This window comes from Falco punctatus, assembly GCF_963210335.1.
Source record: "Falco punctatus genome assembly, chromosome: 3".
In the NCBI taxonomy this organism is placed as follows: domain Eukaryota; kingdom Metazoa; phylum Chordata; class Aves; order Falconiformes; family Falconidae; genus Falco; species Falco punctatus.
Genome location: NC_137582.1, coordinates 118,731,603 through 118,747,358, shown reverse-complemented (window position 1 = coordinate 118,747,358; position 15,756 = coordinate 118,731,603). Strand labels below are relative to the sequence as shown.

Below are 15,756 nucleotides of genomic sequence, written 5' to 3'. Positions count from 1 at the left end.
CATTAGTCGAGGTAGATTGTGAGCAAAGCAGCCCCCGTGCCCCCCACTACCTCGTGCTCCCAGCACACACAACAAGCGCTGCATCCTGGCAAAGTCTGGCTTTTCTCCCTGTTTAATGGCATTAAGATAGGAAGATAAAAAGGCTAAAATGGGTGTCTAAATCTCCCAATTACATCTTTGGCTGCCTCTGAGCAGCAGCAGCACAGGGCTGCTCAATCACTCAGAGCCTTGCACTCCCTTCTGCATCACACACCTCTTGGAAACCTGTTGAAATCTATTACAGACCTTTGATCTCTTCCTAGGCAAAGGTTTTTCTGTGGAGAGTAGATGGGATTAAGCAGAAACAATTTTTCCAGATAACTGCGGTTTTTTTCCCTCTCTGCTTTCTTTGAAAAAGAAGGGGGTGGGGGAAACCAGAAGATGCTAACAGCAAAGACCCTGACGAGGGTTTGGGATTGGCAGCTTCTGAATGGAATCCATCTCATCAATCAAATTCAGCATCTATCAGGAGCAAATTCTCAGCATGTGGCATAAAAATGTTGTGAAAACGAACTGTTAAATATTTAGGGCAGATGACAAACAATATGTCATAATATTTGCAGAACTGCATTTGCTATTCAATGCATCATCTTAAAGCCCTGATTTTTGAATGCATCAACACAAGAATGAGAAACAACCAGTTGACTGGTTTGGTTATACTGTAAATGAAGTATAGGATTTAATTTAGATTTCTTGAGTCTAGTATTATATGTTACATGCCAGGTGGGTATTAACATTTATTAGCTGGGGCTTAGCAATGAATATTTTAAAAGATTTTAATTAACATGCAATAATTGTAATTTTACTTGGGTTGAATTTTTATGTGAGGCTTCATCGCAGGACACTTATATCACATTTATACCAGGTGTATTTCTATTTCCAGATAAAACAGGAGCTAATAACTGCTAGGGAAGGAAAACGGACAGAGAACTTTAAAAAACACAGCCAGGCAAACCGTGTGGCCTCAAGGTTGAGGACTTGTTGGGAAGAGAGTGAGCCCAGGCAGTGTTGCCACTCCTCCTCTGCAAGGTTCACTCCTACATACAAGTTTTATTCTTATGAATGAATTCTTGTACTCATTCTTACACATGACGTTTCAGACTGGGCACGGTCTGCTGGCTGGTCACCAGTTCGGGGGGGGGGTGAAGGTGGCCCCGAGGCAGTACCTGCTGCAGGGACCACCCCTGGTTTCAGTGGTTTTGTGCATGTCTGACGAGTTCCGGAGCTGGGGCTCCCTTAGCAGAGCCCAGAGATTTGCAAATACCAGTTCAACTGAGAAGGCAATTTTTTTCCCCCAAAAAAATAAGTGGTTTTAGTTTTCAACACCCTGTATGCAGTTTACAGATAATTTTCACAAATTGACCAGTTGGACCCAGCTTGCACTGGGGTAAGTGAGAAAAGCATTTGCCTGCTGGGGCAGAGGCTGTGCTGTAGCACCCGTAATTAATCGCCTGCACGGGCACAGCAGCACCTGTAATTAATCGCCTGCACGGGCACAGCGCGGCAGGGCTGGGGGAGTCCGAAACCAGAGAGCATGTACAGGGAGACACGGTGCCAGTGCTGAGCTCCACGGCACATAATAAAGACAAATCTGAATTATTTTATCATCCTGCAGGTTTTGTTACAAGCCCAGTCAATAACAGGCATGAGCCTGAATTTATTTCAGTGGTGGCCTTGCTTCTCTGCTTCATATTTCGCTCGAGCTGTGCGCCAGATGGACATCACATCTAACACTAGATTATATCGCAGGCCAATAAAACACGATAGAAAAATATACTTACAGCTGTGTTGCCTAAACCCTGTATTATAGATCCTTAATAATTCTAAGCTTTTAAACATTTTTTTCCTCCCATATATTACAGTTTAAACCACGCTTATAGCCCAAAGCACAACTATAAACATGACATCTGAGCATGCTTGATTTATTCGGTCATTGGTGATTTCCAGGACATGTTTGCTGAGTCTACACAGCCTCAGGAAGGTTTCGGGGCGGGAGCTGCCCGTCGCTCAGAGCAGGCGAAAGCTCGGGCATCGGGCTGAGCCTGCAGGGGTGGGCACGGTCCGAGCAGCGGGGTGTCATAAGGCGGAGGCACGAACAAATACCGTGGGTCAATTCCATACTTGTGGCAACCCACACACAAAACATCTGAATTGCTAATTAATCAAAAGTGAGCCCGAGTATTTGGTGAGGTATCTCATAGTGAGGACGATTACAAGGGGAGTAGCCCAAAGCCTGCAAGATCTACTGCAGAGAAATAAGCCTGCTTAAAGTAAAACTGTAGAGCCGGCGGGAGCCTTTCCCAGCCACCGCTGTGGGCATCACTGGGCTCCTGGAGGCTCTGCCTCTTGCGGCATTTTCCGCCTGCAGCTCACTGGTCATTTGTGGAGATCTGTGTTATGCTGTGAGCTGTACACTGGGTAAATTAAAAGTTTCTTGGCATTTTCATTGCCCTTATCTTTATAGGATTCTATTCTTAGGAGATTATGATGCTGCTTTTTTTTTTTTTTAATTAATTGAGCCTGCTTAAAAAATAAAAATGTCCATTTCATTTTAATCATGTATTATGCAAATTAAAAACTTAAATATCATTAAAAAATCTGTTGCTAACTTAATTTATTTCTGCTGTACCACTGCTGAAGGCCTTTGATCTCAGATTAGTGCTTTGATCCGCTCCCTTGGTCAGGGTTACACACTGCTGCTGTGGTAAATGCTCTTTCTCAGATGTAAAACATGCAACGCCAGAACAGCTTGTTCAAAGGCATGGCAGAGGAAACATTGCCAATTAGGCCAAGTGAGTAGGAGCTGCAAACGAGAAGTTTGTTTCTAGAAGCTGCAGCCCATGCGGGTGGGTGCCCCAGCCCCAGGGGCTGAGCACTGCTGGGGATGCGGGTGGCTGTGCTGTGCAAGCCGAATCCGCCTGGCCCATGGACCGAGTGGCTAATTCCTATCAGAGGTGGCATACCTTTCCAGACCATCCCTATCTACTTGTCATTAAAAAAACCAAGCCACCATATTCCATTAATTTCTCATTTAGTGCGAGTAAATTGCTGATACATGCATTTTAGCTACAGTGGTTTTAATCTGTTAATTTAACCAGAAGCATTAATAATGTATTTCTTTGCCACTTGACTGCTCATCTGTTAAACAGCTTACACATAGAAGAATGTCACCCCCTGTGACATGAAGTACCTAATACAGTGCAAATGAAATAGGATTTTGCATATTCAATAACAAAACGAGAAAAGAGGGAGACGTCGTCTCTTGGGAATGGATCGACCTGCTGAGACGGGCTTTCTGTCCTGGCAGGCAGGAAAATCCCTCCTTACGGGACACACACATTTTGCATATCTGATTTTCTGGCTGAATTCATTTTCTTGGCGTTACTCAGCAAGTACCTGGCATTTCATTATGCTGCCAAAAGTGGTGGAATCTGAGGTCCTGGGAATGTTGCTTGGTCCATCGACTCTTCCCATCAGCTGCTGTGGGGTCCCCAGGACACCCCCAGAAAGGCGAGCAGTGCTGGGGGAGCCAGGCTGCGGGCAGGCAGCTGGGAGTGGGACTGTCCCCCTCTAAAATTCAGCCCCGCGCTGAAGTCTCCCAGCAGCGGCTGTGTGGCAGTGCCAGTGGAGGCTGCCAGTGCCTTGGGGCTGTCATTAGGGTCAGAAATCTGAATTTTCATGGTTGCTTTTGATGGTGGGGGGGGGGATGGGGAGCTCCCAGCCACCTCGGGGACCAGGGGTACCGCTGTGTCTGTCCCTCCTCTGAGCTCATGGGGGGTTCCAAGCAGAGCGAGACCTGTCTTCGCTGCACCGTCTTGCCTTTTCTCAAGGGCATTAGGGAGCAAATCATAGTATCATAGAGCGGTTTGGGTTGGAAGGGACCTTAAAGATCATCTAGTTCCAACCCCCTGCCCCGGGCAGGGGCGCCTTCCACTAGCCCAGGCTGCTCCAAGCCCCATCCAGCCTGGCCTCGGACACTGCCAGGGATGGGGCACCCACAGCTGCTCTGGGAACCTGTGCCAGTGCCTCACCGCCCTCATAGTGAAGAGTTTCTTCATAATATCTCATCTAAATCTATCCTCTTTCAGCTTAAAGCCATTCCCCCTTGCCCTGTCACTACATGCCCTTGGAAAAATCCAGCAATATTATCCGGGGTGCTCATGACCCCCCAGCCAGGCCATTCCAGCAGGCAGACAGCCCGCGGCGGGGCTGCGCTGAGCCTCCCCTTGGCTCCACCTTGCTGTAGGGTATCGTGGACACGGGGGAGGCTTTGAGCTGGGCAGGTACATCATGGGCTTTGTCAGCCTGTGGAGGCAGAGCGAACCTGGGACCCTCAGAAAATACAGCTGGAAATACCCTGGACCTGAGAGCCAGAGAAACTGCCGGGAGAGAAACGTCTGCTCGCGGACAGGCCTGATTCCTTTTTAATTCGTATAAAAGAGATGCGTAATGAATACAGGCAGCATGTGAGTGTAAGCAATCCAGACACACCGGCTCTGAGGTTAATCCTTTTCCTGTGTTCCGAGTCAGATCCTCCTCCTGGGTTTCTAGCAATTAGCATCCAGAGAGAGAGCAATGTCCATGGGCAGGGGACAGCTTGGGCCTGTGAGCAGCAGCAGCAGATTCCTGCACAGAGTCTCTCTTGCGTGATGCATGTTTATGAAGCCTGAAATTGCTTTGGATTCGTGGCTGTGCTGCATCACATTAAGCGGTGCCACACTGAAGTGACAGGGCTGATGCATCAGCAGCAGCAGTTTAAGGGGACAGGAACTCAGTTCCTGCCACGCTGTTGTTCTGTCAAAATCAGTAACCCATTGACGGACCTAAGAAATTATTTTCAGCTCTTTCCCAGAAGGTTTGTTGTGGTAAGTTTGCAAGTTCTGTTTACTGCCTTGGCATTGAGCCCGTCCATGGTCCTGCCTCAGGGAGCACATCCCGGGCTGCTGCAGTCTGACACGCACAGCCCAATGGGACCCCGCGGAGGGCCAGGGCAGAGGGCTGCGCTGCACCTCCCGGGGGTGCAAGCACTTTCCAGGCAGTAAAAAAGGGCTCTTGGCTGCAGGGAGGGAGTCCCCAATGTTCCTCGACAGTGCTAGGATGATTTTGTTTCTGTTTGGAGAACACCAGCTGGCATCAACATCAGATATAGGGGCTCCACTCAACTCCTGGATGAATGAGGGACCAACTCCAGCTTTAGCTGCAGTCACTTGTGGAACATTTTATAGTAGCAGCTCATTGGGGAGCAAGGAGATATTTCTCATGAACAAATCTGTCACTGCTTTTATATATAGATAGATATTTATTTGTTTATTTACTTATTTGTTTATTGCCTTCCGGATTTTGCTGCTTTCACTGCACTCATATTATTGCATCTGAGATTTTAACAGTCCTACGCTGATGGGCAGTGTCTGGGAGTTTTAGCTCCATTCCCAGTGCACAACCTCATGCTCCTGAGAGCTTTCATTTACTTCCCACCAGCGTTATCTCATTTCTCTCCATTGGTATAACCACCAGCCCTGGAGGGACTTGGACCATGACAGTGAAATTCTCTCCACTGGACTGGTCAGATAAACAGAAGCATCAGTTCTCGAAGCCTTCCTGGGGGAGGCACATCTGGTGAGGAAAGGCTCTCCACCTTCCTGCCTCGGGCACCTGCCAGTGGCATCCTGCAGGAACAGGCACTAAATTGCATGTACCGGTCCTGATCAGCCCGTTTGCTAACATTGTCCCCAAAACACAGCCTATCAGAAGAGGACAGGTTGCCATGCCACTGCCAGCCCTGCTGCTCAACAGGAAAGACATTGTGTAACCTCAGCGAAAATAATACATAAAACACAGATCTCTGGGCACGAGAGGTCTGCGATACAGGCAGGAGCTCTGGTGTCCCTGGAGGAGCTCGGGCTGGCTCCATCCTCACTAAGAGCCATTTCAAAAGAAGTATTCCTTCCAGGATGTCACATGGAAAGAGACTGTCAGAAAGCTGTCTAAATGTGTTAACAACACTGTCAGCGGGGGAGAGAAAAGTGTTATCAGAAATAGTTGTTCTTCAAAGCTAAGTAACTCAGTGATTTTATAAGGAGTAAAAGATAAGAGATCACACCACACGCTGAGGGCTGTTGGAATTTTCTTTCCGAGAATGAAGCTGTTTGTTTTGTTAAAAAGGGGAAGAGGGGAGAAAGTGAAAACCTAAAATACTTTGACTTTCTTGACTTAGCTTTCAACAAAGCTAAAAATAACTCCAATTGCATTCAGCTTGCACAGCCATAGCTCAGGATAAGCCGGAATGCTGGGAAAGGATTCCCATCCCATTGGCCAGGCTTCTTTCTGGCTTGCTCCTGGGGCCCTTCCAAAGGTCTTCCAGCATCACCCCCTGGATGGGGGTGGAAGTAGGGCAGTGTGGCTTTGCTTGATGCAGACAGACTTGGACATGTTCTAATTAGCACCAGTGGGATTTCAGGTGTTTCATGGGATCTGGATTTTACCCTGAGCAGAGAGGCTAATTTTCTGCGACTCAGAGAGAGATCCCCTGTGTTTCGGGGCTAAACCTCCCTTCACGTGCAGCACCAACCTCATTCCTGCATCCCGGTCCAGCTATTGCACTTCTGGTTTACATCGAAGGGAGAGTTCCAGGTGTTTGTTTTGGATTCTCATTTTGAATTTTTAAAATTCCCACCTCAGCAGCAATGTCAGTGGTCATCAAGTAAAATAACAAGATGCAAAGTTGATTCTAATTAGCGTGTTTTGCTGTACACTAATTGACATTCTCTGGAGAGCAATTAGCCTGCTTTAAAGGTAAAAGACAACTGAATAATTATTTAACCTGCCTGGTGATTGATATTTAAAATCCAAGAAGTCAGGCGTAATCATGGATGACTGCATCAAAAAAACTGTAGAAGTGGTAACAGTTGGGAGCGTTTGAGCCTGTCCTGCCTCAGAAGGTATCGACAGTTTGTGCTGAGGTATCTCCTGCAAGGCTGACTCCCAGACCTGGACCCCACTGCACTAAAGGCTGTAAAAAATGTGGCATAAAAGGAGGTTTTCAGGGAAAAACACATAGGCAAACAAACTCCACATGAAGTTGATAAACCTCAGTGTGTGTTAAACGACACGTGGCGTTGCAGTAGTCTGTGGGCTGTATTGACTGGTCAAGGAAACAGCATGGTCCCTTCCAGGACAAATTAGGCAGAAAATACTCTCATGAACCTCAGGAGGACATTCCAAAGCGTGACAGACCTCAGCACAGCTGTCTTTATCTGTCTGTAAAGCCACGGGAGGTAAAGAAAGAAGGAAGGGGAAGCGGGGACCTGAACAGACAGAGGCAACACTGGGAAATGGTCGTTAGCACCAGGTCAAGTGAGCAGCATCCATCAACCTTCAGGACATTTGAAATAACTTCAAAAATAGGGCGGAGGCAAAAATGGTTTAGAGAGAGACAGCAACACCAAAGGAGCTTCACTTTTACTCTCTCAGATTAAACTTGTTTATATGTAGTATATAAAAGCAGAAACTGTTTTGTTGCTGACTTTTTATAGCCCGTTGACTTTCTATATTTTTCTAAGTGTAAAGCCACAGTGAGGTTACTGTTGCAATACCCACATACCATCATTCTCTCCAGGAAGCACAGGGAGAGCTGACCCAGTTTGTTTGCCCAAACACTTTGCAGCAGATTATCCAGCCTCGCATTGCTTCATCTTTCCTGTTGAGGGTGGCGGGGGACGCATGGGGTCCCTCCAACCCGGTGATCTGCCAGCTGATGTCACACCCCTCATTCTCTCAATAGCACAAGCTGATATTCTCCATTTTGCTCAAATGAAAAAGCTGCAACAATTATTTTGATAATTAGCTGGCTTTTCAAATTAATGCCAGTTATGCTATGTAATCATGACGAAGATTACGCATTAATCAGCTGTTTCAAGCTGGTTATTAGGCTCTTTAAATAATGATCGGAATGAACATCTCTGAAGGAGAGGCGCACAAGCCAAGTGGGACGGCCGCGTGCGATCCCCAGGCGCGGGGAGCTGCTGCTGTGCAGATCTGCCGTCAGGCACTCTCTGCCCCCTGAGTTTCTGAGAAAAAGGGCAGACTGTTGCATGTGGTGGCCACTCTTCAACACCTTCACAACTGCAGTAGATTTCGCATTGTACCGATATATTCAGCATCCTGCAATATCACCAGAAATACGTTACTTCTGCCTGTCTGCTTTCTCATTGCTCGGCACTAAATTCAAGGTATTGGGTGGCTGCACAGAAAATTCTTTTCTGTCAAAAAGCCTATTATATCCAGTTGGATGTCTGGAACGTGAATTTATTTGGGATCAAACACCAATAATCCACATCCCCTGTCCTATATTCTATCATAATAAGACATGCTCCAAAGCAACCCTGAAAGCTCTGGGCTAGGAGAAAGCCTCATGTCAGCTAGTTGATAATCAATGTAACATGAACCCAGTTATCACTTCAGAATGATGCTAGAAAACAAAAAATCCCTTGCTAAAACGTTCTGGACAGTAAAGCTTTGAGCAGAAAGACAGGGATGAATCTCACGCTCACTTTAGTTTTGTTTATTGTTTCTGCTGTAATAATGTGTATGAACTTCCTCTGCCCTAAGGAGCTTAGACTGAGCTACCAGCATGTGCCAACTTTGATATGGATGAATAATTTTCCTTGCACTGGACAATAACCTCGTGTATTGGCATGATCCAGCGAGAATGAGGCACTTGGAAAATTTGCTAGGCTCCTGCCTAAACTGCTAGGCATTCTAGATCGAAAAGTTGGTCATAAATGACTTGCTGAAGCTCGCATGGGACTGAAATGGGTCTCCAGAACGAGCATTCAGCCTGTTTTTCTTTACTCTTCCCCCTACCACCAAGGTTAGTACTGAGATCAGGAATATTTTTTTCTACCACATACATGCAGTGAACAGCTCAAACATTTCTGGATGTTTATAAATGTAAATTAATTACCACACTCACTTTATATCTGGGGACATAGATGCACAAAGTCTGCAGGGGAAGAGGAGGGAAGTGACTTGCCACAATCATGAGGAGCAGAAAAGTCAGAGGCTTTATGAAACTTCCTTTGCACCCCCACTGTGAACATCTCCAAGCATTGCTACTGTGGTTTGCACAGCCCACGGCGCTTTGGTCGGGTTCCTGGGAGGATGCCCAGAGCACGGTTGTCCACAGAAATGTCAACTTGGCTCTTGCCAAACTGGCATCTCGGCTAACACCAAATTGCCACAAAAACTAGAGGTAACGTGTTCTGGCTCCTGGAGGAGGATTCATGCAGTTACTTGAAAGCTAGGAGGGCTGGGTAGACATCTGTTGTCTATAACAAAATATTTTAGGACTACCTTAAATTGAAGAGGAAGATTTTCCTTCTGCTAATGAACCCGGAGACCATCTGTTACCAATTGCATGTGCTTATCTCGCTCATCCATTAATTATTTTGGTTTATTTTTTAATAAGATAGAGCAAGGTTTATGTGTCTTTCCATGGTTCTGTAAGGGGCACAAGACGGTGCCTACAACTCAGACAAGGACACACAATTACATAATTTACACCTGCACTGAGTCACTTCAATTAGAGTGGCTGTCAGTGGGGAACTGAGGACAAGACTCACAGATACAGAGCCAAGAAACCCAGCGATACTGTGACATGAGCTTGTCGCCCTTGGGGAGGTGTAATGGCATTAACAACTTTTGAACACGGGAAAGCATGCATTCAAGATGTGCATTATTGAGCAGATAAGCTGTAGGGTAGACAAATTCAGAAGTCTCTGCTGGTCTGAATTAAGAACTTGGATAACTAAACATGAGGAACAACAGAAGATGAGAAGGGCACTAAACATGGCACTAAAAATAGCAAGCAGCAGTGCTGCATTGCCTGCCCCCTGCGTGAGGGCTTGGTGATGGGTGGACAAGGCGGGGAGGGGGCCAGTGTGGCCCAGAGGGAAGGGCAGTGCCAGCTTTGGACCACAGTAACTCCTCATAGCAAACCTGGAGCATCTCTGCAGCTGAGCAATGGGCCTGTCCACACTTCCCAAGGTCTGGTCCTAAAGTTTTATGGGAAGGCACTCATCTGTCTCATAAAAATATTCCAAGGCTTTAAATTTGTCCCCTATTGCCCTGCAAAGCTGGTATTCAGAACATTTTCATGAACCAGTATATGACAAAAAAAACCAAAAAAAGTTTGCATGTCTTTACTTCAGTCCAGAAAATATCCTGGAGCAAGCCTTGTTCAGCCTGCAAATGCCACAGCTCTGTCCAACAGTCATCTCGTCCTTGCTACGTAAGATTGTGAATCAAATTTACGTGGCTTAATGCTGGGTTTGTCTCGTCTTGCAGGAGGAATCTTTGAGTACGCAGATGGCCCCAATACCCAGGTTATGAGCGCTGAGGAGCAAGCCTTCAGGTTTTCTGCCAATATTATTAACAGAAACAGAACTTTGTTGCCTAACACGACCCTAACCTACGACATTCAGAGGATACACTTCCACGACAGCTTTGAAGCAACTAAGAAAGGTAAGAAGCACAGCACACTTCTTAGCAGCTTTGTGGCCATTTATTCATGGGGAAAAAAAAAAAAAAAGGCACGGTTTCACTTGAGACTAGTCAGCGATCTAGATGAGAACTCCTCCAGGAGCTGACCTTCCAGAGGCATTTTAATATAAGGGGAACAACTATTCTTTTTTCCCTCTGCAAACCTCACGAAACTCCTTTCAGTGTTTGCTTCTAATCCTGAGCGAAGGTCCGTAGGCCATGCCTTTGTTTATTTTACGGTTTCCCCAGCAGTTTCAACATCCATAGCGCAGGTATTCTGTTCTCTTCCCAACAGTCATTTTTTTATTATCAGATAACAGCCGCCCGCTTGAATTACTGAAGGGGAGGGAAGAAATGGGACTACACAGCAAAGGCTGTGGGGCTGGTGACCTGAGGGCTTGCTGAGTTTGCTTCTTTTTTGGGAGAGATGAAACCTGCAGCCTGCTCACAATTAAAAGAGGGGCGTCACCGGAGAGGGCGTATCTTCTCGCAGGCGAGCTCACTGGCTGCGCTGTCCCTTTTGGAGATTGTTTTGTTTTGGAGGTTTCCCCAGGGCTCTGCCTGGCACTGCTGTGCCGGGCGGCTGGCAGCACCCAAGCTGGCTGCACCAAGTGTTGGGACAGGAGCAGAACGCGCAGGACCCGCACCAGGGGCACGTGCATCCTGGGGGGACCCGCGTGCCTCAGCTGCTCTCTGCGTTCGTGCCTCTCTTGGGCTGGCAGCAGTTGCCTTCCTAAAATCTTTTAATGAAACGTGGCCATCGCAAAGCTCCTGCTGACAGTGCTAAGCATTCAGTTCGGAAGGACCTGCAGAGGCAGGTGAGAAATCACCTGTTTCTATTCCTCAAAAAAACTTTTACTTCCCCTCCCCCCCCTAAAAATGCAGCCCCAAATGCAATTGTTCTCTTTTGATTTCCCAGTGAAAACCTGAAGAAATCTATGAGAACCATTATTTTGCAGAAAAAGAAATATATTAAAATTGATGAAAAAATGCCTTTGTCTGGGCAATTCTGATCATCTCAGGATATTTCTTTCACAACTCTGGAGGCTCAGCCATTTTTTAACACACCATAACCGTCATTGCCTCCTCTGGAAACACGTCTGTGCCTCCCACCGCTCCAGACCCCACCTGCCATAATTCCCCCTCTCTCTTCTGCCCCGTCACTGTTGTGATTAGCTGCTGTTAGTGCCCAGAAGCTTGTCTGTCTGTCCACTGCTCCATGGTTTGTGCCCCCCCGGCTGCCCGGGCGCTCCCCGCTCGCACAGAGGTGCCCTGTACGACACTGACAGCATCGCTCCCTTCCTTTTCCAGCCTGTGACCAGCTCGCTCTGGGGGTCGTGGCAATATTCGGACCTTCCCAAGGCTCCTGTACCAATGCTGTCCAGTCTATTTGCAACGCCCTGGAAGTCCCCCACATACAGCTTCGATGGAAGCATCACCCTTTGGATAACAAGGACACTTTCTATGTCAACCTGTATCCCGACTACGCCTCCCTTAGCCATGCCATTCTGGACCTCGTGCAGTACCTGAAATGGAGGTCAGCCACTGTGGTTTACGATGACAGTACAGGTAGGTGAAGGAGGGGTTTTAACGGAGGAATCCAGGAGACGTGTTTGTTGTGCGTGTCATTTAGGAATTTTTCTAATGAAGCCTTTTAGGAGCAAAATGACGGCCCGTGCAGTGATCGGTGCACGGGGACACACTGGTTCCCAGGCCTTCAGGCGAGTGTTGCGGAAGGCCCTGGCATCCCTTCTGGAGCATTTCATTCACAAAGCGCTTAGGAAGTGGGTAACCCCCAGCACCACCCCAGCTGACAAAGGGTCAAGGGGAGGATTAATTGTCCGCTGGTGTGATCTGGCTCAGCATGGCTGTGTCTGGCACCGCAGTGCCCATTTACACAAGCAAAGACCTTGGTCTGTGGCTGCCATTGAGGGTGCAGTTTCCCAGCTAAAAGCAAAAGCAGTTCTGGAAAGTTTTTTGTTTTCTGGCTAATTCTATAAAACATAGCTGACAAAGTTTTTCACATAAAGAAAGCTGTTGATGGTTAAACAAAGCAAAGCACTGCACAGCACTATAGATTAAAAAAAAACAAACCCAAACAAAAGACACATTGGATAGCCTGTCCAACCTAATTCCACTAAACCAAATGGTTTCTTTAGGGGAGGGCTGATGAGAACACAGTTTGACATTCCTGTTTTGCAAATGTGGGTCACAGTATGTTCCCTTCACGGCATATTCTAATGTATTTTTTCTACTATGCAGAGGAAAGTACTTCTCTTTTACTCCTTGCAATAGGCATCTGCTGAATTTCTTCTTGCAACATTAGATACCAATAATTCCTGCTCAGCTGCATCCAGCACCGCTTTGTATCTTCTGCATAAAAAAGAAATGAATTCTAAGGGTAGTAAGAAAGTTACAAGTTGTGATTAAGTGACTGTTAGGAGCTATGCTGTTCATAAATCTAAGTGCATACTCATTTTTTTCCCTTTGCTGTTCTGCATGGTAAATACTATGGATTTTAATTTGTTGTGTAGCTGATTATCACATTCTGTCCTTTCTCAAGGACACATTTGCTTAAGAAAATATGTCATGATCCCAGAGATGTCGAAGGTTAGGACCAATCTGCTGTTCTCCTCTTCCGATCTAGTGCAGGGACTACAGCTCTACCATGGCTGGACGTAGGGGCAGCAGGGAAACACCAGGAAAAGCCATCCTGCCTTACAACAACCGCTCTGGAAGCTTCTTGGGTCTTTAACAATTGATACGTGATGCCTTGGTTTTGATACCTTTAGCAATGGCCATTTGAGGGAGGGAGGAAAGTCTTGACTGCATTCCATAAAACGATATAGGAGGAAATAACTTGCTGTGATAGCCAGCCTGCAGGGCAAAGGCAGATTTGTCTGTAACAGTGTGGGTTTGTCTTTGTGCGATGCTTGAAGGCCTTATACGGCTGCAAGAGCTCATCATGGCCCCATCAAGGTACAACATCCGACTGAAAATCCGCCAGCTCCCGCTGGACACCGACGATGCCCGGCCGCTGCTGAAGGAGATGAAGCGGGGCAGGGAATTCCGCATCATCTTCGACTGCAGCCACCTGATGGCAGCTCAGATCCTCAAGCAGGTGAGCGGGGGGTGATGGGGGCGAAGCAGAATTGGCCCCACCGAGGGACCCCCGAGTACAGGGCGGCCGTCCCGCAGGGAGGGCCCCGCAGGCAGGGGTGCAGACCTGCAGCTTTCCCTCTGCCCACAACCCACAGCCACACTGAGAGCTACAACATACACACTCTTCAAGGATACTATAGGATTCCTACGGAAAATGTAGTTTTCACGGAAAACCTGGAAGTATCAAAAAGCGGTAAGAAGGAACCAATGTTGCGGGAGGAGAAGGTGCCAAGCGGCTGTGTGGAACGCAGCGCCGAGACCAGGCTGCTGTCCCGCTCCCCTCCGCGGCCGCGCAGCCCCAGCCCCTGCCCTCCACCCGCCGCCGTCTGGAGCCACGTTTGCTTTTCTCTTCCAGGCAGGGCATCAGGCAGGGCTCTGCTCTGGGCCACTTCTGTCACTGTTCATTTAGCCCTGTACGAGCTTTTCATGCTTGCCGATTTTAAATATCTTCTTTCCCGTCTGTGCTGCTTCATGCCCCCAGGTTTGTGAATACGTGTCCATACAGAGGGGCAGGGTACAAACCACTTCGTTTTGCTTAGCTATTTCCCAAGCTGTGCACGCATCCTGCGTCTTGCTGCAAGCAGCCAGGACCGGGCCAGCCGGGGAGGGACAGCATCCTCTGTCCCTTCATGAGCACTGTGTGCAATTCTTGGACTCTAAGCCAGATGTCAGTGATTTTCCATTCATTTGGTCTCTCTCCTTTTTCCCCGAGTTCCTCCCCTGGCATTTTTCTTTTGCAGACCAGAAGGTTTGCTGCTCACCCCGGCTCCTCCTCATTTCCAAGTGCCTTTAGGTTGCAAGCAGAGGAAACGCTTTCACCAAGAATGCTAAGAACCAGCCACTGGAAGTGTTGCTCGTATCAGCCCAGCAAGACACTACCACATAGATTAAATAAATCCCCTGAAGGGCTGAGACAGCAAGCACATGGAAAGAGACTTCCCTTGCAGCCTGCCTGATGCAAAATGAAGGGAAGTGCTCAGAGAAATCAGAAAGCCTGGGAGGGATTATTAAAGAAAGCAATATAAGGGACTCATTGTCTCCTGCCTATTATTTTAACATGCTGGCTGTGTTTGGTGCTGTTCACTTATTATGCAGTTTATTATAGTTTATTGTACCATCTGCTCTGCTCATCACTGTGAGCGCAGAGTGAGGAAGATGGAGGAGAGCAGGGACTAGGGGGAAAGAAGTCTTTCTAAGTCCTTCTGCCTGGTTTTGTGCGTGTGTTGCTTTTTCTCAGGACCCAAAGCCATGGTTTTCAGCTTAGCAGTATTATCAGGGGAAAAAAACTGTTCAATATTTACAGAGTTTGGGAAGGTGCATAAACCCAGCCCACATCCTGGCTGGCCTCTGAGCAGTTGCACGTGCCGGTTGAACACCAGGGAGGCTCTGAACGGTGCACACCGTGACCCTTGTGTCTCTCCCACCGTTGGCACTCACACCTGCTGGAGAATTGGGAAGCTCAGAAACCTCATCTGTTCCTAAATTTTTTACTCATATCAAGAAATGCACATCCAGTGGTGCCACCTTTGCTCGTGAAACAGCTTTTTCCTTTCTATAGGACAGGATAGAAAACCAGGCTTCCCACCCGCACTCCACGCTGCCCGCCTCACGCCCTGCGTCACACAGGCACTGCAGGTACCAACTGGGTAAAGCCAAAAGCACCTCCTGGAAGAGGGCAGCCTGCTTTCGCTTTGCAGTGTTAGAACACCACACGGAAACAAAACTGGACTGCAAAAAAAGTCAGGGAAGAGTGGCCCAGCCTTGTCTGGCCTGGAAACAATAATGTTCATATATTATTGCTAGTGTTTACCCTTTGTAACATTTTGGTAACCACTTTAAAACAAAACAAAAAAAAAACCCAGTTAGTTTTGCAGATGTTTGGGCTCTGGTGTTTGCTTCAGGCAAGGTCCTTGGAGCCCCTCGGCTGCGCTGCCCACCCAGCACCACACAGGGTGGCAAAAAAGTTCGCTCAAGACTTGTGCTAAAATTTCTACTGCTTGTTACTGATTTTAACTG

General features: G+C 47.5%; 1 protein-coding gene and 1 long non-coding RNA gene across 2 annotated transcripts in view; one reads left to right on the top strand and one right to left on the bottom strand.

Moving 5' to 3' along the window:
• The window catches only part of LOC308061682, a 529,572-nt gene that overhangs the window by 343,804 nt on the left and 170,012 nt on the right, over positions 1-15,756 (bottom strand). The window lies entirely within an intron of this gene.
• GRIK3 (glutamate ionotropic receptor kainate type subunit 3) overlaps positions 1-15,756 on the top strand; it is a 127,611-nt gene that overhangs the window by 62,174 nt on the left and 49,681 nt on the right. Inside the window, exons 2-4 of the mRNA XM_080381962.1 lie at positions 10,384-10,560; positions 11,890-12,147; positions 13,518-13,699. Coding sequence (XP_080238088.1) covers positions 10,384-10,560; positions 11,890-12,147; positions 13,518-13,699 — 617 coding nt within the window. The remainder of the gene's footprint in view (positions 1-10,383; positions 10,561-11,889; positions 12,148-13,517; positions 13,700-15,756) is intronic.